This window comes from Pollachius pollachius, assembly GCF_949987615.1.
Source record: "Pollachius pollachius genome assembly, chromosome: 15".
In the NCBI taxonomy this organism is placed as follows: domain Eukaryota; kingdom Metazoa; phylum Chordata; class Actinopteri; order Gadiformes; family Gadidae; genus Pollachius; species Pollachius pollachius.
The window spans coordinates 22026821-22048106 of record NC_136948.1 but is presented as its reverse complement, the minus strand read 5'-3'; the positions used below and the strand labels follow the sequence as shown (position 1 = coordinate 22048106).

Below are 21286 nucleotides of genomic sequence, written 5' to 3'. Positions count from 1 at the left end.
CCTGTTGGTCTGTCTGCTCTCAGTCTGCCCGATCCTGTGCCAGAATAAATCCTTGAAACTGTCCCACAACTGTCGTCTGTCTGTGCTCTTGGGTTCTGCCTAACCGACCCCTCCCCCCGTTACAATATGCTTGCCTACAATCATTCCATGCATTACCGTGCCAAAATTCTCTATGTTTTTGTGATAGATGGACTTTTATCTTCTTGCCATGGTCTTTTACATATATGTAGCTCTCTGTCACAATAAATTCCACTGTTTAGAATGACCATGTGTTATACTGAAACCCATGCTAACACCAAAATTTAGGATAGTACGTTTGTCCACAGCAGAAAAGGTTCACAATAATGGTTCTAAATTTCTGCGATGTCTGTTTTTTTGGCCTATTATTTAGGCCTGCGTCCACGTCACATGACCGTCAAGTTTTTGTCGGCGAAAACAAACTAAGATCTCTGACATTTATTTTTTTCACTGGAAAATGCTATATTTTGATATCGATTTGGCATTAAATGGGTTTTGATAAATTCTAGCGAGAAATGTGCATTTTATTGTCTTTGTCGTCAATCATTCACATTAAGCAAACGCTTTTATAAAAAGCGTCAAGCATTCACACACCAACGGCAGAGTCAACTATGCAAGTCGAAAGATAGCAATGACAGGGGGATTCCAATTCTACCTTAGCACATAACCTTTGGTGGAATAATACATTTGAGAATAGCAGTTTCTTCCCAATTGTATGAAGTAAAATAGCTAGGGTGCAGTGTTTTGTAACCAGACTTCTTCGGTGTCCACATCTGTTGAATTATATCATAACTCTTTATGAACAGTGAAGAGAGGTCATGCAAATCTAATTGTATTTCTCAGAAAAAAGCTAAAATATATTGAATTAATGTCCTACATTAATACTTTTGACTTACAGCATCAGATATTTGATGTTGTTTTGGTATCAGAACATTGCTAAGCAAACTTGTAATTCAGTCAAGAATTTCTTTGTTGGAGAAATGCATCATTTTGTAATATGTGGAAAAATGTATATCTGGTTTATTTTATAGTTTATTTTATTGATTTCACATTGTTTTATTTTCTTCAAAATGTAATTTATGACAACTAACATAGAAAAGTAGTTCTTCCAATTAGGTCCTCGATTGATTTGGTCCTGGATTTCACTCAAGACTCAAGATGGTGCGGATACTGTACGGAAAAACAGAAGTGAATAACATTTAGGGCTAGAACTAACAAGCCGCCAGGACAACTGGTGAAATTAGAGATAAACCGTTCATTTACTTACCATTTTCCTTGCTTCATAAGGTCAATGGAATCATTGACAGACTCCAGGGGCATTCTGTGGGTTACAAACTCATCCAGCTTCACCTTCTTATCCAGGTAGGCCTTAACCATCTTTGGCACACCATCTTTACTCTTGAAGCCTGATTGGAAAGATAACCCTACAAGCTGAAACCTTTCCAACATGTATATGGTTTTATTCTACAGGGGGAAATGGATTTTGGGGTCCAATACATGTTTGGATCAACCTCAAGTAATAAAAACCTAAATGTGAGGTCAGATTGGAACTTTTCATACAACTCACCTCCAAACAGGGAGCCCTTCCATGTGCGTCCAGAGATAAGCTGGATGGGTCTCGTAGCGACATCATGCATGTCTGTCCAACCGACCAGCACACTGACACCCCATCCTTTCAGGCAGGATTCCAGTGCGTTCCTCTATAGGGGACATTACAAAAAAAGCACAATGTATAACAGTTAGAGTGTCACAACAGATTAATTATTAATTAATAATTTGAGATATATGTGTAGAATTGTGGATCTTGATTAGGGTGTGAGTATGGTTTGTTTCACTTCAGCTTTATATAAACTTCTTGTAAATATGTGTTTAAATTCAGCACTCAGTCAAAATACAATATGTGTTTTGTGTCCCTTTGAGTGTCACTTCAACTTATCTCACCATGACTCCGACATTCCCCACACATTCCAGAGAGAAATCCACGCCTCCGTTTGTCATCTTGGACAGCACTTGGCTGATGGGCTCACTGTGGTCATTAGGGTTCACAAAGTCGGTCGCCCCAAACACCCTGGCCTTCTCAAACTTGTCTGGGTTCAAGTCAACAGCGATGATCCTCTTGGCCCCAGCAGAGTGACAGCCCATCACAGCAGCCAGGCCGACTGCCCCGAGGCCGAAGACGGCACAAGTGGATCCTGGCTCTACCTGTGGAAAACACACATTTCATGTTTGCATATGCACAAATGTACATCTGAGGATAGAAAAACAGAAAGACAGTCACGACCACATCCACGTCTTTCCTTTCCATATCCCCAATAAACACCCTGTGGTTTCAAAAATAGGATTTGTTACTGAAAATACCAACCTTAAACAATTGTTTTTTACCTTTTTTTACCTAAAAAACCTTTAAAAAAAAGTTTCAATACAATTGAACAATCGTTGGATAAAAGAGAACCCATAACCCAGTTGTTTGGATACCTTAGCAGTGTTGACAGCGGCTCCAAACCCAGTACACACGCCACAGCCAAGAAGACAGACAGTATCAAGCGGTGCTGAAGGGTCGATCTTGGCCACAGCTATCTGGTTGACCACAGTGTACTGGGAGAAGGTACTGGTCCCCATGAACTGCAGCACCTTCTGGCCTCTACAGGTGAACCTGGTCTCTTTAGGTGACATTACATCATGACTGCCATTGGCCCTACAATAGGAAGGTAATTTAGAGTCAGAACAGTCATTGACGAAATCATTTCATAGTACTGGCGGGCCGGCACCGAGCCAAGTAAGCTAAGAAAAAAACAGGCTTCCATTGCTTTTCCATTGCTTCCAATGTTTTTGACAAAGGGCAGAGGTTAAAACCACACCAATAAACCAATTCAGTTTTCAGGGAATAATTTAATATAAACATTGACGACATTCTCCAGATAAAGTGGAAAAGGAGAGACTATGAGTAGATTGTCAGCATGCTCACCATCCCTTCTCACATTGGTTGGTTTTTGGACTTTGGCAAAAACGGCATTCCCCGCACTGGGAGATGAAGAGAGGTATCACCTTTTCTCCTAACATGTAGATGGGAATTAGGTTGATTAAACAGACAGAGTCCCTATCTTTCCAGTTTGTTTACTTCGATGCACTGTTAAACACTGTTCTTTAGCCCACTTATTGTGTGAGGGGATGTATCTGTTTCAGAGATGGAAGGACTCTGCTGCGTGGACCTTGACAAATTAAAGGGTGAAATGTCTTTCATGTAAACACAAACAACTTCGACACACATCATTTAAATAGATGCCGACATCCCAGAATAATACGATCCATAGTCATTACACTTCGATTACAGCTTCCACACCTGGTTGAAATTCAGTGACCCCAGGTCCGACACTCTCCACAATGCCAGCGCCCTCATGTCCGAGGACTACAGGAAAGCCGTCTTTGTGTTTTCCCTCAAAGAGGTGGTAGAGGTCGGTGTGGCACACTCCTGTGGCAATGATCTGCATCCAAGTCCACCGGTTAATAGGTTTTAATTACAGGGATATGCTGTATACTTCTTTACTTGTGAGTTGCACACATGCTACTGCAGAGGCTACTGTTCCTTTATTATTCCTATAAAAAGGTAGAATCAGAATTGTTGCGCTGTGTGCGCACGTGCGTGCGTTCATGCGTGTGTGCTTGCGTTCATGCGTGCGTGCGTGTGAAAGCACCGAATATTTTTTAGAAGAACACATTCTGTTCTTTCAAAGGAAGGTAGATCCCACCTTGATGCGTATTTCATTGGCATGGGGAACATCGACTTCTATCTCTTCGATCACCAAAGGCTTGTTAGCCGCCCAAGCCACAGCAGCCTTACACTTAATGACCTAGAAGGGACAAATATTCATTAAAGTATAAATCAAAATCTGGAGCATATCAAAATGAATTCCAATCTTTAGAAAATGATTTACAGAAATGTGGATTGGGGACTTAATGATTCAATATTATAGTATTTTCTTGCAAATGCCTTCCACATTTGTGTTGCTTCCCAGGTCACAAGGAATTCTCAATAGTGTAATGCTGTGCATTTGACAAATTATACACTTTGATATTAAAATGTATCTTAAATGTTGTTATATATATGTGACATATTTGTTACATGCATATCAGTTGCCAATGGTTTTGTTTTTTATATTATACTGTCCAGAGGCCATTTAAGGCCATTTTCTCATTCTTATCTGGAATACAGTATTCAGGCAAAGGTTCAAATAATAGCAGTGACTTTGCCAATACAAATACTTTCGAAAGAGAATTTAGATTCCATTATTTTAAAAAAAACAACCGCATCTTACAGAGAGGAAGCTTTTTGATAACTAGAAATAGAGAAAATACTATGGACTTTGAATGCTGTAAAACCTACTCTGTGCAGCTTTTTAACTTTAACTCCATTTAATAGTTGACTGTTAAGTCTATCACTGGACTTTGTCTACTCTGTTTATCATCTCCATCTCTGCCCAGATTAAATAAATGCCCTTCAAATGTAAACACATTTTTCCACACGGTGTTTGGATAAGTCAACATTACATAAAACAGAAGCAGAGAGACTGATTGACCCTCAATGGAACACAGAATGAGATAGGGAAAAAATATATATTCAGACTTTTCAGTGCTGTAGGCGTAGCTTTCTATAATCATGAATTACACTACAAGTATAGAGATATAATCAGTTTGTAGCCTGCATGTTACTCTAAAATAAATTGGAATGGGGAACTTTGGAGGGTGTGGTGAAGTTGGAGCTTTGAGCTATAACAGCATTTTCTACCAAATTGATATCACTGGGATCAACGATTTAACTTTAAATATTTAGGAAACTATTAGTTTAATAATAAGCAATAATACTGACACATTCAAGACAGCACTGGTAGCATATCAAGAGGAAATAGTTATTTTTTCATACACACAAGAGATAGAGCCTGGTGTACCATCGCTATCTAACACGTTTCCAAGGCTGCAAGAAATTTATCTTTTCGACCTGAAATAAGACAGATGGTTACACATAATAAAAAACATTTCTAAAAACAAGGCATGAAATGGTTATCAGTGTTTCTACAAATGTTGTACAGAAAATACATTGGTTGAAAAATCCTATTTTATTGCATTAAATAACATTTAAAAAAGAAAAACACAAACTCAATTTGTTGTAGATGTAAAGTGCTGAACTTACCTTTCCTACAGTTGCCATACTTTTGGTATAGAGGTTTTGTACGATGCTCCAGGAAGATTAGCAGAGTGAAGAGGACGACCAGCTGGTGTTCCAGAACAGGAGTGGAGGAGGAGGACATGCTTTGCTTGAAGAATAAATAATAAGTACGAGTGGGAGGGATTTGAAGGTTAGCGAACCATGTTTCGGATGGAAAAAAACCATGAGTAATGGGACTAACCTTGGTTAAATAAATCTTTATTTAAGAATTTAAACAAGATCAAAGAAGAAGATATCACATAATTTAAATATTTAAATATCCATGTGCTTCCACCTGTAACCAGATTGGTAAATCATAATGTAGATCTCATTGACCTAACACACAGGCCCTGCTCCAGTGTTGCTCACACTTTGTCAGCATCAAAGGCTTGGTGCTTCTCTGATTTCAATTTTATTTCACAAATATAACACGATTTGTTATTTCTGAAGACTCAAAAACAGGAAGTATTGCAACCTCTGCGTTGGTGACCCACATGGGTTGGTTCTTGCATACGTTTGGCGATATTATTTGAAGCAGCAGGACAAGCCTTCACTCATATTTAACTTATTGTAAAAAGATTGAAGCTGCTCTTCTGTTGTAAAGTCGGGGTATTGCTTGTCTTTGTCTTGGTTCCTTTGTAGTTGCTGTTTTATTCCTTTCACTCACTTCTTCACTTTTGTGTCATTGGCGTCCCTGTTTCTGCGCTGCTGCCAATCAGCGTTTGGGCACGGAATGCTAATCAATCCGTGGGTGTTACACGCGTTACGGTAATCCAAGGGCCAGAGAGGGGTCCTGGTTGTCTGCTTTTATCATATTCGACTTTCGAGTAGTAGTCCACCACAATGCATTGTTCCGTCTCAAGTTGAAATGGGTCTTTGCCGACTATCTGCTATGGTCAAGCAGGTATATCGTGTCCTTTCATTGGCTCTCAGCTGTTTTATCATCTGTATGTGTTTCATGTTTACCATCTTGAGATCAGGATTTGTGCTGATATTCCAGGCAAAAAAGACAAGAAACTCATGCTACTTTGCTTTTCTGTTCCATGATCTGGGGACTGGCATATAATGTTTTCAACATTTGTTTACTTTGGCTATATGGAATCACTGTTCTCTCACCTTTGAGCCTCCTTCATTTTCCATTGTCATGCACCTTTGTAGTCCCAATTCCCTTGCTAAAACTGGCACATCTTGCTGTTCCTCTGGCCATCCTTTCAGTATCATGCAGGATTCAGATGCGACCAGTCACAGTTAGTAGAAGAGGAATGAACCTCCCGTAGGTAGGATTTGTTGCTTGGAATGTTGGTGTTCCATTCTGCTGCCACTTTCTCAGGGTCCGGCTTCAGCCCTTATGCCGTTAGAGTTGCTTGTGTATATTACCTCCTTTCATTTGAAGTGACATTTGGTTTGATTTAGTTTTAGTATTCTCTCTTATGCGCTGCAGTAGCTCTTCCAGCCTCATTTCAGGCTGTTCTTTATATATTGTTCCCAGATCATTTACATTTACATTTACATTTAGGGCATTTAGCAGACGCTTTTGTCCAAAGCGACTTACAATAAGTGCATTTGTTACAATAAGTACATTTGTCATAAGAAGTGAAACAATATATCGCTGTCAGTACAGTAAAGATGTTCATAGAACCAAGTGCAAGTATTACAATCGCTAGGCTAACCCATTCCCCGTGTAAAGCAATGATAGCAGCTACTGTAGATGCTACACAATTAAGTACCTTGAATAAGTGCAATGTACAAGTGCCAGGACGTACAACATTCAATGGTGCTGTGCATTGGTTTCTATGCAGAGTCGAGGTGACCTCTGAACAGGTGAGTTTTGAGTCTTTTGCGGAAGCTGGTGAGCGACTCTGCGGTCCTGACTTCGGTAGGGAGCTCGTTCCACCACTGAGGTCCCAAAACAGAGAAAAGTTGTGACTTCGCTGATCGACCTTTGCTTGCTCTTAGCGATGGCGGTACCAGACGTCCAGCTGAGGTAGTTGATCGGAGGGATCGGGCTGGGGTGTGTGGTTTTACCAATGCTTGGAGGTAGGCAGGGGCAGTTCCATCGACTGCCTTGTATGCCAGTACCGTCATCATGAATCTGATGCGAGCTTTTACAGGGAGCCAGTGGAGGTCTCGGAAGAGGGGGGTTACATGTGAGAACTTTGGTAGGTTGAACACGAGGCGCGCTGCCGCATTCTGCATGCGCTGCAAGGGTTTAATCGCAGAGGCAGGGAGTCCAGCCAGGAGTGAGTTGCAGTAGTCGAGGCGGGAGATGACCAGTGATTGGACTAGAAGCTGAGCTGCTTCCCTTGTGAGGAAGGGCCGGATCCTGCGGATGTTGTAAAGTGCAAATCTGCAGGATCGGGCCACCGCAGTGATGTTTGCGGTGCAGCATAACTGATTGTCCAACACTACACCAAGGTTTTTGGCTGTTGGAGAAGGAGATACAGTGATGTTCTCAACAGATCAGTAGGTTATACATGATGACTTAAAAACCTCAAATCTCTTTTGCAAACTGGATTCCAAATGACAGTCTCTTGTATGTAAATTGGCCATAGTGACGGTTAAAGGTGCATTGTTTCTCTGTCCCAGCGGAATTCAGCTTCCTTTGGCATTAGGGTCTTCTTCGATTGTTCTCATAGGAAAGGGTAATCTCTGTTATGGCTGCATTTAGATCTTTGGGGACCATGAATATTCTCACCTGTCTCACCTTCTCTGTTTGCTTTTTATTTTCTTCTGAATGTCACCGGGACCTTTCTTGGGACCATATGTGCATCCCAATCCTTCAATACATCATAATTTGCTCTTCAATGTTCTTGCGTTTAAGAGTTCTAAATTCTCCTATGTGCTTAATGAATCCCATTTACACAAATGCCCTCTAGCCCGGAAGAGGCTGCAGGTCTTCATCCAGTATTGGACATTCAATGCCCTGGTACTTTAGTTTGAATTCTCTGTTAATGCGTCGCTTGCCTTTTGGCTTCAAGCATTGTCCTCCATGTCCCAAATTCAGCTTAATATTTCTCTATAGTTTTGCAGCGTGCAGATAGTGACAGGCAGATACTTTCAGCTTCAGTTTGATTTCCCCTCTGCTTCATCTGAGTTCACCATATCTACATATAATCCATTTTCTGAAACTGAACCTTCTGCAATACTGCTTACAGATCTTTGACGCCTTGACAGACATTTTAAATCATAATGGTTAATCTTGTGCTTTTCGTCCATAGGCCTCCCTTTAGTGTGTTCTCTTCCAGTCTTTAACGCTCTCCTGTAGAGTCATCTTGGATCGCGCTCCTTGGCTATTCCTTGTCTGTTTTTTACTTCAGAATTAGCACCTTGTCCAACTGGATGGGTCCTGCATTTGGTGGATCTGAACCCAATGGCGCTAGGGCTGACCGATAAATCGTATTTTCATCGTCATCGCGATATGAACATGCGCGGTTAACACATCGGAAAAGATGCCTGAAACGCGATGAAAAAAAATCATTTTATTTACACGCGCCATGTATTCACACCCAGCATGCGAACATTTGACCTATCAGATGGAGCCCTGGATACATGCGCCATGCATTCACACCATTTGGCCAATCAGATGAAGCAACAGCTAGCCGTCGGCGCCGGCAGCGTCCCCGGGTCCTATGTTCCCCCGGGTCCTATGTGTTCCGGAGCCACCCTCAAATTAATTGGTGTTAATTTTGTGGCGACTGCGAGGCTATGTAACACGATGGCGGAGAAAGGAGAGAATAGCGAGGAAAATTTGGTTGACGAAGACCTTGTGGTGAAAAAGAACTGCACTTCTGCAATTTGGAGTTATTTTGGATTCCGTAGCGACGACGTGTTACAAACACAGGTACTGTGTAAAACATGCCGAACAGCTGTGGCAACTTCCAGAGGAAACACAACAAACCTCCATCACCACCTGCAACACAACCATAAAGAACTACACGAACAATTCAAAGCTAGCCAAACCACAAAACCAAAAACGTTGAGCATTTTAATTTAAATTGCCATGCCCATGTTTAATTTATATTTATTTAATTATTTAAGTTGTTTTCCCCCAGATATTTTTTTATTTCAAGAGTTCAATGTTTTTGTTCAGTTTAGAAGAAAATATTTTAAATAGAGCAGGGGAAATTAAACTTCGTTGGGTGTTCATGTTGTGCACTTTGTTCAATAAAAGTTAAATAAAATAATTTATTTCATTTCTTTATTCAGTGGGCATAGGCTATTCAATGTTTGGGGTCTATGTTAGCAGTGTACCTATTATAGCAGAAAGACAGGAACTGTATAGCTAATATGCACACTTCAATATTTGTTTATTTATCATTTATTAAGTCATATCTCATCGCAATATTGAACAATGGTATCGCACATCGCAGATTTTCCTCATATCGTGCAGGCCTACTCGGCGCCCTGGAACACTTAAATAGCTTGGAGTCCATTTGTGAATCTCTTTGTTGTCTTCATCTGCTTCTATACCATTATGGCATGTCAATTATCGCACCCATTGCACTCGTAAACATTCCTAGAAGGAGTAGATAAAAACAACATTCCATTTGTTCACTTGCTTTAATGAATGATAGCAGGGAAATGACAATAATCAAACATTTCATGATCGTCTGAAAGTGCTGGTATGTTTACATTGAAACAGATCCATCCACTTCCTTTTCCGCTACGTGCAACAGCATAAAAGGACCATAGTGCAATATTCCCTATCTCCCCCCGAGCTTTTAACAAGAAAAAAAAAAAGCTGAAAGAAAAACGGAATCGACCGAATGGCCTAATGCACCATCAACACAATGGCAAAGTCCATAACATCAACGCATAACCCATAGAACCCATGTAAGGCTACACTGGCCGTCCTGGTGGACCGGCGCAGGTCAGTCACCGGCGGCGGCGACACAATGTGCACGGATGGGGGCCTCAGAGGAGGCCCCGGAAGTGACGCACGAAGGACATCCCGGCCCGGCAACACCGGCATGATGGAAGGGGGCTACGCACCGCGCCGGGGAGAGCACACCGTTGTCATCCCCGGTGGCAGCACGGCGACGCCAGGCGCCAGATCGTCGTAGATCGATCGCAGTGGTGGCTGGTCGTTGCGAACCGGGTAGAACTTGTGCAGGAATCTCTGGTTCCGAAGCGTGACCCTGCCCGAACTGTCGATCTTGATCACGTACTGGTCGTGCTGACGCACCTCCATGTCACCACCCGTCCTGTCCCACTTGTTAGGGTGGGGTCCTGTCTGGTTCTGTACACAGACTAAGTCCCCCACCTTGAGAGCCGGGAGGCGTTTGGTGTGCTCCGCCCAGGTGCCAGCCGGCAAAAGACACATATCGCCGGGGATATGTTTGTGTCGGGGTCCGGTGTATTAAGGTATTGCAGTATTGCCCTCTGCACAGCATCGGTGTCAAGTTCAGCCTTCGGGCCCGTATTGTCTGTGATGCTTCATCGTCTTCACCCCAATCTCGCGGCAGTTGCTGTGGTGGAAGGCCACCGACAAGAGACGGTGGCACATGCCCCATCTGCGAAGGAAAGACCTGGTCTTGGCAGAGGTGAATTCCGGCCCCCCGTCCGATGCGAGGCGCCATCTGTCGACCTCGAGACGATCGGCCAATTCGAGTAGCGGCCCACCATCACGAGGTAGTGTACACCCCTGTGCATGACAAAGTCTGAACGCACCGCCTGGAAAACAGCCGGGATGCTGCGGGCTTAGAGGGTGCCATCCGGTGAAAGTGTTCGCAGTTATTTCGGGTGGCGCAGATGTCGGCCCACATGCCAGGCCAAAACACAGATGATTCTGCGTGGGCGGTCATCGTGGAGACGCCCTGGCGGGCAGCGTGCAGGGCGCTCAGCACTTTGCCACAGAGTGAGGGTGGTATGACTACCCTATCCCTGTACAGGACTTCCCCGTCAGCTGATGTAATGTCCTTGCGCTACTTGTGGAAGCCACGAATGGCCTCCGGCATCTCAATCATCTCTTCTCCTCGGAGAAGCCGTCTACTGCCATCTCCTCCAATATGCGCATCCCACCGTCGCTGCTGGTGGCCTCCCTCCCTGTCCCTCTTTGTCCCATGTCACCGACTGCAATAATTCGAGCCCCGCAGCGCACCATGTCAGGTCACCCTCCTCAGTGCCCTATAAGAGACAGGACATTGGCGTGCATGCTGGGAGGGGTGCCGACCGGCCTGTGTGACATGGCATCCACGGTCCTATTCTTCATGCCCGGGACATGGACGATGCAGAAGCAGTAGTGCAGGTTCTTCTCCTTGAGGTTCCTGAGGCGGGGGTTGGGTATGTCGTCAAGTGCCCTGTCATCAAGGAACTTCAACAGCGGCTTCTGGTCAACTGCCAGAATCAGGTCCCTGCAGCCCAACACGAGGTAGCGTGCCTTGTCCAAGGCGTCCGCGACTGCGAGTGCCTCGCCCTCTACGGGCACGTATCTGGATTCAGCTGCATGCGTGAACCTGCTGCCAACCAGGGTCACCTTCCATCCATCCGCACAGCAGAAGGGCCTGACCGGCGTGCATCTTGCGTTTCCTACTGGGTACCTGTCTCGGCTGGTGGAACGGGGATTGCGTGTGGTGGGTCTCGCGGAACGCACGCTTGTTCAGGGCCTGGAAGTCGACGGTGAGTCATGGCTTGCCATTCCGGTTTGGGCATGTTTTGAACGTGCATTGAGCATACGTCCTGAGTAAGTGTTTCCGTAGAATATCCGTTAGCCTCCGTCGCCAGAATGGGGAGTGCGGTTGGCCGCACTCCCCATAAGTCTGAGGCCGCCAGGTTGACCTCCCCGAGTGTTGGGAACTTGTCTGACATCATGCCCAGGTCCACGCAGGCTGTGCGAGAGAGGAATATATGGTCTGAGGTGTCTGTCACATACGCGACCTGGTGCGTCTCCAACCTTATTTACACGTGTCTGCCTGCCCCTTCAAGCGAGCATGAAACGATCCGATGGGCTCCTCATGTCCCTGTCGCATGTTGAATAGGGCCACCCGAGCTACCATGGTGTTCTCTGCACGGACGGCGAGTGCTCTCATGGCTCCTGCCCACTGCGCGGGTGAGGTCTTTTCTCAGATCCTCCTCGCAGCACTGTAGCAGTTGTGTGACAACGTCGGACCGAATGAGTTTAGTGCCCCTCTTGTACTCACCCCAGCAGTTTAGGAAGTATGACCTGCTCTCGGCCGTCCCGGCCAATGCTATGGAGGGCCACCTGAGTTTCTCCATTTTGGCATTTGCGCGCGGCTCCCTGGGGACTGCAGCGTGTGTGGTGCAATGCAAATTGCTATGAAATGGGCTTCTGTAATCACCTTCTGTCATCCCTGCAAAGGGATGACAGAAGGTGACAGAAGCCTAATTTTCATGAATTCTCAATATTCATGTCTAATTTATTTATTGATTTTAATCGAAACAATGGCATCACCCAAGGAAGGTGTAGAAGTCGACGGAGCAATCAAAACAGTTTTATCAAAGATAGATTGAAGGATTTTATCAGAGGAAAAAAATTAAATGAACAACGTAAGCCGTACCCAAATGTGTAAATAAATTACTGTTCAGCCAAGGCCAGACAGATTTTCATTGCAAAATACAAACTTAAATATCTGGATTGTCCAACGAGGTAAGTTTCACAAATCAGACTGGTTGCAGACTAGCTTAAACCTGTGTGAATGGGGAGTTTCATTTTATTTTGCTGCAAATGTATTTCGACCAATCAATCATTCCTACATGGAATGGGTCTACTGGGAAGAATTTGACAGAAGAGGACTGCAACAGAAATTATAGATAAATCATGATAAATGATAAATCATATTCTTCCCAATGTCAATATCCCTCCTTGTCCATCAGAAACACAAAGCCAGCCCTGGCATACTGAAAGCTCCATCCTGACACTCGCAGATTCGTTTTTTCTTCTAAAGAATATATCCGTAACAAGACCAGACACACTGCATCACTCCGCCTCTCACACTTCCTGGCCCAGGTGCTGTTCAGTCTCCCCAGGAGTCTGGCTATAGCAGAGGTTGAAGAACCAATCCACCCAACCCTCCACAACGGTTAAGAAAAGTACCCATATCAGAGGTTTTCGTCTTTGATCTACCATCTTCAAGGGTGAGATTAAAAATAACCTTGTGGATTTATTCAAATTTAGAATAAATTTAGAATGCGGTTTTTTGACCGCAAGGTTAAAATAGAAACATGGCTAACACTAGTCAAAAGCTTTATTTTAACCAATGACTTTTAACATATTCATGCTTTTGTTTCACCCTGCCTTAATAAATGTCACTCTTTATTTCTGGAACAGCATTCAATACACCGCTTTCGGTTGTACAAAATGCACCTGCCTGCCCTGCCTGACTAACACTATGAAATGTGACAATATAACCCCTACTTCACATACATTCAAAGAAATCCCAATCTTACATCTGCGTGTCTTTGGGAGATATAGCTCGGAAGATGGTGGGAGGTGCGTTCTTGATGCAAGTGTAAGAAGCCGTTAGATGAGTGTGTTGCTCAAAAACCAGACGATTGCGTGTGTTAACCAATCATCCAGGCTGGATGATTGGTTAGTGTTTAGCTAGGCGTTTCCCACCAAAAATATTGCATTGAATGTGTGACTCACACAGCTGATGAAGATTTCCTATTCACCTTATTCCGCGCGTAAACAAGAGGGGCGCCATATTGGTTCCGTTTTTTGTTCTAACTTCCGGTTGAGCAACTCTGTCCGTTATCGTACAGTGGCACAATACATTAGCAATTTTAGTCAAGATGACCAGCATTGTTTGTTCCATGCGGGGCTGCCATAACAACTGGAATAAAAGACGGGTGTCCTTGCAACAATACTGCGTTGTACACAGGAAAACCAGGGCAGAATGTTGTGGGTCAACCTTCAATCTTCATCCTCCGCCATCCAGCGAGGAGGACCGGCGTATGTGGCTAAAGGCGCTAAATTTGAAGAACCCTCCGAAAAAACCCTGCTCTGTTCTTTTCATTTTGTGGACGGCAGACCATCACCCATACCCCGAGAAATGGTTTGGATGTTATTCCTCCGGCGAAAAAGGCTCGTCGGATGCTTGTGAGGCTCCAAGGTAAGATAACATTTTAGCACTAGCAGCTATCAATATCGCTAGTCGTTAGCCAGCTAGCGTCTAATGAGTATGATCAGAATATACCCGTATGCCTTGGCTTGACCTCAATAAATGAACAGCATTACAAGTTAAGATCAGGTCGAGGCTTTCTAATTTGATGTCCAGGACTGGTTATGTTGAAAGGCAGCAAAATGATTAACCTTATCGTTGATAACTTACTGATGTCTGATGCTGTTATTTCTACAGAACCCTCAACCAGCTCTGCAATCCAGGAGACTAATGGGATGAATGATGGGACGACACACCGTGATGCTTCTACACAGGGGAAGCATACATTCATGAAAGATCACATCTATGCTGTCAGTGACTCACTCCATTGTCCTCTCCTCTATGACCAGGCAACACAGTGTCCTGAACAACATCTTGCACACAGCGAACTTCTCCGGAATGATCGGCTGCGTCTACTGTACACTGGGTTGTCAGTGGATGCCTTTGAGGCTTTATCCAGCGACCCGAAAGAAGGATGCAGCATCTCTCAGCTACATCCCAAGGATCAACTGTTGATGACCCTGATGAAGCTCCGGCTGAACCTATTGCAGGACGACATCGCAGAGAGGTTCAGAGTGTCTCAGTCTGTGGTCAGTAGGATAATCTCTCAGTGGCTGGACTTCATGGAGGAGAAGATGAGGTGTTATGTTCCATGGCTGCCCAGGGAGACGATCCAGGCAACAATGCCACATTATACAAGAAGATGAGGAATAAGATGTTCAATCAGTTATAAGTTCAATCAGTTGTAATGGTTACATGGTTAAAATGTTGTTTCTCTTGTTGTTTGTATTGTTCATTTTTACAAATCTATAACAACTTTAACTGATATCTGTATTTTTATACACAAACATGTCTTTGTCAGAGGGTCAATAAAATAAACTTACTTTAAATAGCCAGTAATATGTACAAATAGTAGTTAAAATATGTACAAGTAGTACAAAGTAATCATTTGCATAACTGCATATAACGCTCACAGAGCAACAGGCGACCTTCATTATACTCATCAAACAAAAGGAAGCATGTCTCTGGAATAGAATGCTCTTAGTCTAGCCACAGTCTTTGCACAGAAAGCCTCATCATATGGGATGTGAACCGTTACCTGTTTTGAATGAGACCAAATCAGTAACTTGCATGCCTTTAGCTTTGTGCAGAACAAGCCAATTTGTACTTGCATGTAGAAGCCGCGGGTAATAATTAAAAATATCCCCATATGGCACCTGAGGTCACCACCGCATGTCATCCACCCACTCGGTGGAGTTCATTAACCTCGGGTGGCGAAGTACAATCCCTCCATCCAAGCTTTTGACATGTTTTTTGTCTCTACCCACGTTAGCCTCTCCATCTTAATTCGCCGGGTATTTCAATGTAGCTATCCAGCCGTAGCTAGCCGACCGGTGGTTTCAACACAAAGCGGAAGGCAATAACATTTAAAAAGGGGCGTGGCGGAATAAGGCGAATAGGGCTAGTTGTGGTTGACAGAAAACCTACCAGACCATATCAAAGTGTAGAGGACTGGGCAAATACCAGTGGGGTGAAAACAACAGTGGTACCGCCGTTTGGAAAAAATGGTGTTTTAATAAGTTACATTTAATGGGCATTGGAGTGTGGTTACCTGGGTTATGGCCTTTTAGTGTGACAGAGCTATCTGGGTGAAGGTGGGAACAGAATGTCAAAGGCTTCTGAGGTCATTTTATACACTCAAAGATCAAATAACTTTATTGTCTAACTTTTATTGTCCTCTTTAACAAAGAGGCATTGAGCAAAAAGGAAGTTATGAATTGTATACTAACTATACTAACTTGCTTTTAATATGCTAACAGAACACAGGTCTCTTTTTGGATTGATTGGCTAGCTCAACAGGGTTCTATTCTTCGTTCCTCAGGTAAAACTTAAGGACAATACGTCAACCCCCTCACGAGATGTTGCCGTCCTTTTCCCCAAACTCAAAGCTGGAAAGACATTTTCTGCACCTTTTCCACCTGCACCGCGGCCGGGTCTTTCCCAAATTAAGTTGATTAATAAGTTGATAAATTGATCATCCTCTTCTGCATGCTAGAATGAAAGTTTGCCTTAATGATGAGGTGGTACAGCTTTAAGTATTTGCACACATAGCACATTAGCAGGTAAATAAAGTGTAGTTGAACCTGCACTGTTCAACTTTCCCTCTGCAACTATTTACTCCATGAACAATTTTATACAATGCCCCCAATCCATCAAGGGAATTGGTCGCTATAAACTGTTTGATATAAAATGTTTTATTATAAAGACACGCACACAGTGAAAAATCTCAAGACGGCAGTTGTCTGAAAAGGATATAGCTACTACAACTGTATGGCAAGGCAATATTATTTATATAGAACCATTTAAAGACAAGGGCCTTTCAAAGAATTTAACAAGAGACAAAATCAAATGTAAAAAAAAAAGAAGAAATTAAAAGTATAAAATGGGTATAAATGAAGTGCAGACATATATTTTGCATATATTTTAACATAACACCAAAGCTGCTTCACCTTGCTTGTTTTACACCCTGGGAACACTGATCAGGCCCTGAGAGCTTGAGTGGGCTCATAAAACAAGAGCAATGAGCAAAGTGTTCATAAACCATTCAGAAGGAGTGCATTATGGGGTTTAATGTCTGGTAGCACCTTTGAGTGCCTTCTGTAAATAAAGCACAATACAGAAGTCTGGGCGGTCAGATCATAATGAAAATATATTGTACCTACCCTGTTACTGAAACGTAAAACACTGCTTTAGATTACAACCCCCATACCCTATTCTTACCATTTAACTAAATGGAACAAGGAGGGTAACTACCACCACAGATAAACAGTATCTTCTTACTCTTTAGGTCTATATGGTAGAAATTATTTTTATGTGTGACTCTGTCATAAGGCATTTGTAAACCATGACCTCAGATTCATGATCAAGCTAAATTTATGAAACATAAGAATTGTATTTATTTGTGATAAACTTACCATTATAACACCTCTACAGACAGTTGTCTACATTTGTTTTTTACCCCAGCGGGATAAATGGGACCATACCCATCATGGGACTTAAGTACATACAATTTAAATGAGAAAATACATATTGTACACATTGGGAATTTTCCACATTCTGAACAACTATTTCTTACAGTCAGGTACTGTCCATGCTGTAAATGTGTGTCCCCCATGGCAACCCAAAGTTATCCATGTTGTCATCCTATTATTAAGCAAGGCAATGCAAAACATGACATTCGGCATGGAGTAAATTTGGTATTCGTCTTTATTTAACTCCTTTTTTTCTTTACACAATTTACCCATGTGTCATTGATTGTTTTTTTATACTGTGCAAAGTCAAAGTCAAAGCCTAAAATGTCTGAGATATATCGTTTACAAGATAAGATTTTGGACTTCCTGAACTCTTTGAACCTTGATTTAACTGATCCTTTAACATGCAATCCGGTAATGCAATGGCTTTTCCTTTTGTTACTCCGATGGAACTACAGCACGCTTCAGCCCCCACTGGCCATGGCGGCTCACTTCAATAGATATCCACAGATATAAAAGTGACAATGTTAAAGAATCGCTGACAGGTGCTGACAAAAGCTAAATTCTGGAATCTACTAGGTACTATTTTCCCACAATCCCAACGACTGTCTCTTAAAACGGTGTCCGGTCTAAGAAGCAGTTCTTTTCATTACTTTTGGATATAGATTATGATAATGCAGAGGGTTCCAACTAGTCCTAGTGCCTGAAGGCCAAGGAACCACAGCAGCAGCCAGAAGAAGACGATCACTACCGGCTCCACAATCTTCTCACCAAAGTACATCTGGCTGAAGCCCATCCTACGAAGGCACTTGTTGAGCATCCCAAACAAAGTCCCCATGCGTTCACAGTCGTCCTGCTGTGGCCTGGTGGTGGGGTCTTCCAGAAGGGTCCATTGGGCTGTTGAACTATAGGAAGATAGCTGCCGGGCCCTGGGTTGTGATGAGCTGCGTGGTCCAAGCCTGTCTGGAAGGTCCTGTAAAAGAAGTACTGTGTATTAACGTTGGTTCAACCACATTCATTCATTGTGCTTTGGAAGCACATCAAACAGCAGGATGAGGGCCAGCCCAAGCCTTTATGGAGCACTAAGAATTTGATGCCCCTATTGCCTCAATGCCGCCAATATTATTGACTATTGTCGTTGCTCGATCATTGGCAAAGCTACTGTTAATCTCACCCAAATCACAATTTGATTAGTTGTATCGTTGTAGCTTAGATCACACCAATGTCAGCCTGAGTTGTTTTTACCCTTTATGGTTTTTGATCTTAAACAGGTAGCAAAGAGCGGGCAATACAGTACTAAGTGGGATACTGAATGTGGTGTTCTGAAAGGTGACAAAATAAACAAGCAGACAATGCATTAACGAGTGAACCCAGCTAATGTCTGACCAATCCGAGCATCTCTTCCATTCAAATATTTCTACTCAAAAACCAACTTGCTGTTGGTAATTAATGTGTGGTCCATTTGTACCCTCAAAGATCGGAGAACTTTTTTTTTGTTATTTTTAACAAAGGCATTGATCAAAAAGGGAGTTATGGCAAGATTTTCACACTGACTACACTAACTTAATGTTACTATACATACAGAACACAGGTGTGGTTGACAGAAAACTTACCAGACCATAACAAAGTGTTGACTGCGCAAATACCAGTGGGGTGAAAACCATACCAGCGTTTGAAAATTAACGTTATTAACCTGGGTTATGGCCTTTTAGTGTGACAGAGGTATCTGGGTGAAGGTGGGAATAGAATGTCAAGGACTTTCGAGGTAGTTCATGGTACCCTGCCCACAGGCAGGTGTGGTTATTGTGTTATTGTGCTGCGTTATTCATTCTAATGATTGAATCAATTTAAATGTGTGCAGATGTGGTGGTCTGGAATAGAGGTCATGCGTTAATGTTGAACGTGATCATGCAAAGATAGCCCAACTAGTTGTTGTCGTGAAAGATTGGTCATTACCACAGCCATACAGGAATATTGTGGCCAAGACTCTATGCAGTCTCTCATCGCCAGAAGTTCTGCTAGTATACTAGGCCTGCTAGATCCGGGATTAGGGCTATCTATAGATGGTCATCTAGGCAGGGTATAAGAAATACTCATGGTTTGATGAGAGGATCTTCTGGTAAAAAAAATATTGAAACAAAGTTAGGAAAGTTATGAAGGTGGCACATTATTTGATTATTCTGATTACTGACTACAATCTAACTATTGAATTCAAAATGTGGGGTGTTTGGAAGAACAAGGAATACGGAGGTAGGTGGGATGTAATTATATGGGGGTCAATTAGAAAGAGTTGCAGTGTAGAAGTTCTCTGGATAGGATAGTTAGGGATAGAAATGATCCGATACCACTTTTTCCCCTCCGATATCGATACAGCAGCTTTGGCTATCTGCCGATTCCGATATCAGCCCGATACTTCGTTTGACTGTTGGAGAAATAATAATAATAAATATAACCGCAAGCGGTGATTAACGGGGTCCGAGCAAAATTTAAACAAAATTAAAAGTCAAGGACACACTAATGGAAGATATGTAAATATGACAAATAATTATGAAGGAAAGATGTTGACGAAGATAATGCAATAATGAAGATAATGCAATTAATGCAATACTGTGCCTCGGCTTTCAGGTGAGCTGCAAAGCAATGCCCGAATGTCATGTTCATCATCATGCTATAATCGGGATTCGAACTCTCAACCTAAAGATCACCTGTACAAGGCATTATCCCATTGAGCCACTGACAAACCTGAAGTTATGCCTCATTCACGTGGTCAAAATGTCTATTGATAAGCATACAACATCCAGAAAACTCCAAGCACACATTTCTCAAGTGAATTAAGAGCTTTCTTCAAAGCATATACCTGAAAAATCTTTGAAATTCTGGGGAAATTAAACCTTTGTAGTCAAGAACACTAACGGAAGAAATATAAATATGACAGAGTTAATTATGAAGGAAAAATGGTTAACGAAGAAGTTCCCCTAATGCCATACTGTGTCTTGGCAATCAGATTCTTGGAAACTAATGAGCCGGAATGTTGATTGCCTGATGAATTCCAGGTGCTGTTCAATGTTGTGTTTCTTAAATGAGTGGCAATGACAGAATGTCATGTTCAGCTCGTTCATAATGCTCTAATCAGGATTCAAACTCTCAACCTAAGGATCACCAGTACACGGCATTATCCTGTTGAGCCACAGACATTCCTGAACTGCATGAAGCCTCATTCACATCGTGAAAATGTCGATTGATAAGCACACAACATCAAGAAACCTCAGCAAGCACACATTTCACAAGAGAATTAAGGGCTTTCTTAAAACAGTACAGATCTGAAAATTTCAGAAGTTCAGAAGTCTATATGGAGTAAACATTGTAAACATGCACACTTCCAAATAAGGAAACAAATAAGGTAAAGAGTTAAACAAATAGCTAAAGTGATAGTTAGAAAAAGAATAGAATACATTTGAGATTTGAGCTTACTTGTTGAAGCGGATAAAGTTTGAAATGGTTATATTAAGTCAGTCATACTGTCAAGAGTGTGTGTGTGTGTGTTTGTGTGTCATCACTTGTAGTAACCAGGAAAAGTGTTATTGACAGTATTCTTTCACATTTAGTTAATTGAGATAAGCTCACAAAATGATGAAGCTTGTATCGTCGGACTCCTACAAAAAATATTAGCATTTAGCTTCTACCGTAAGAAGATCGGATATATATCAAGCACCTAGCCTCTAGCCATATAAACGGGGGTCCCCACACATAAACGCTGGATATATAAGAATCATATTCCAATCGATTTATCATTTTAGAGCCAGTGAAACAAGACAAACGGTAACCATTTAAGCTTAGAATGGTGTTTCTAGGTTATGTATTGATATTGTTAGGCTCAAAATGGTTAGCTTTTGTGATAGCCACAAGCGTTGCTATCA

General features: G+C 42.5%; 1 protein-coding gene across 1 annotated transcript; it reads right to left on the bottom strand.

Annotated features, from left to right (window-relative positions):
• Window positions 1-1160: 1160 nt before the first annotated feature.
• LOC307086557 (alcohol dehydrogenase 1) lies at window positions 1161-5221 on the bottom strand (the record flags this gene model as incomplete). Its single annotated transcript, XM_079751803.1, has 9 exons — window positions 1161-1188; window positions 1286-1424; window positions 1586-1718; window positions 1960-2220; window positions 2494-2713; window positions 2984-3071; window positions 3359-3500; window positions 3765-3866; window positions 5204-5221. The coding sequence occupies 9 exons, from the start codon at window positions 5219-5221 to the stop codon at window positions 1161-1163; spliced, it is 1131 nt and encodes a 376-aa protein (XP_079607929.1).
• Between the last annotated feature and the right edge of the window lie 16065 nt (window positions 5222-21286).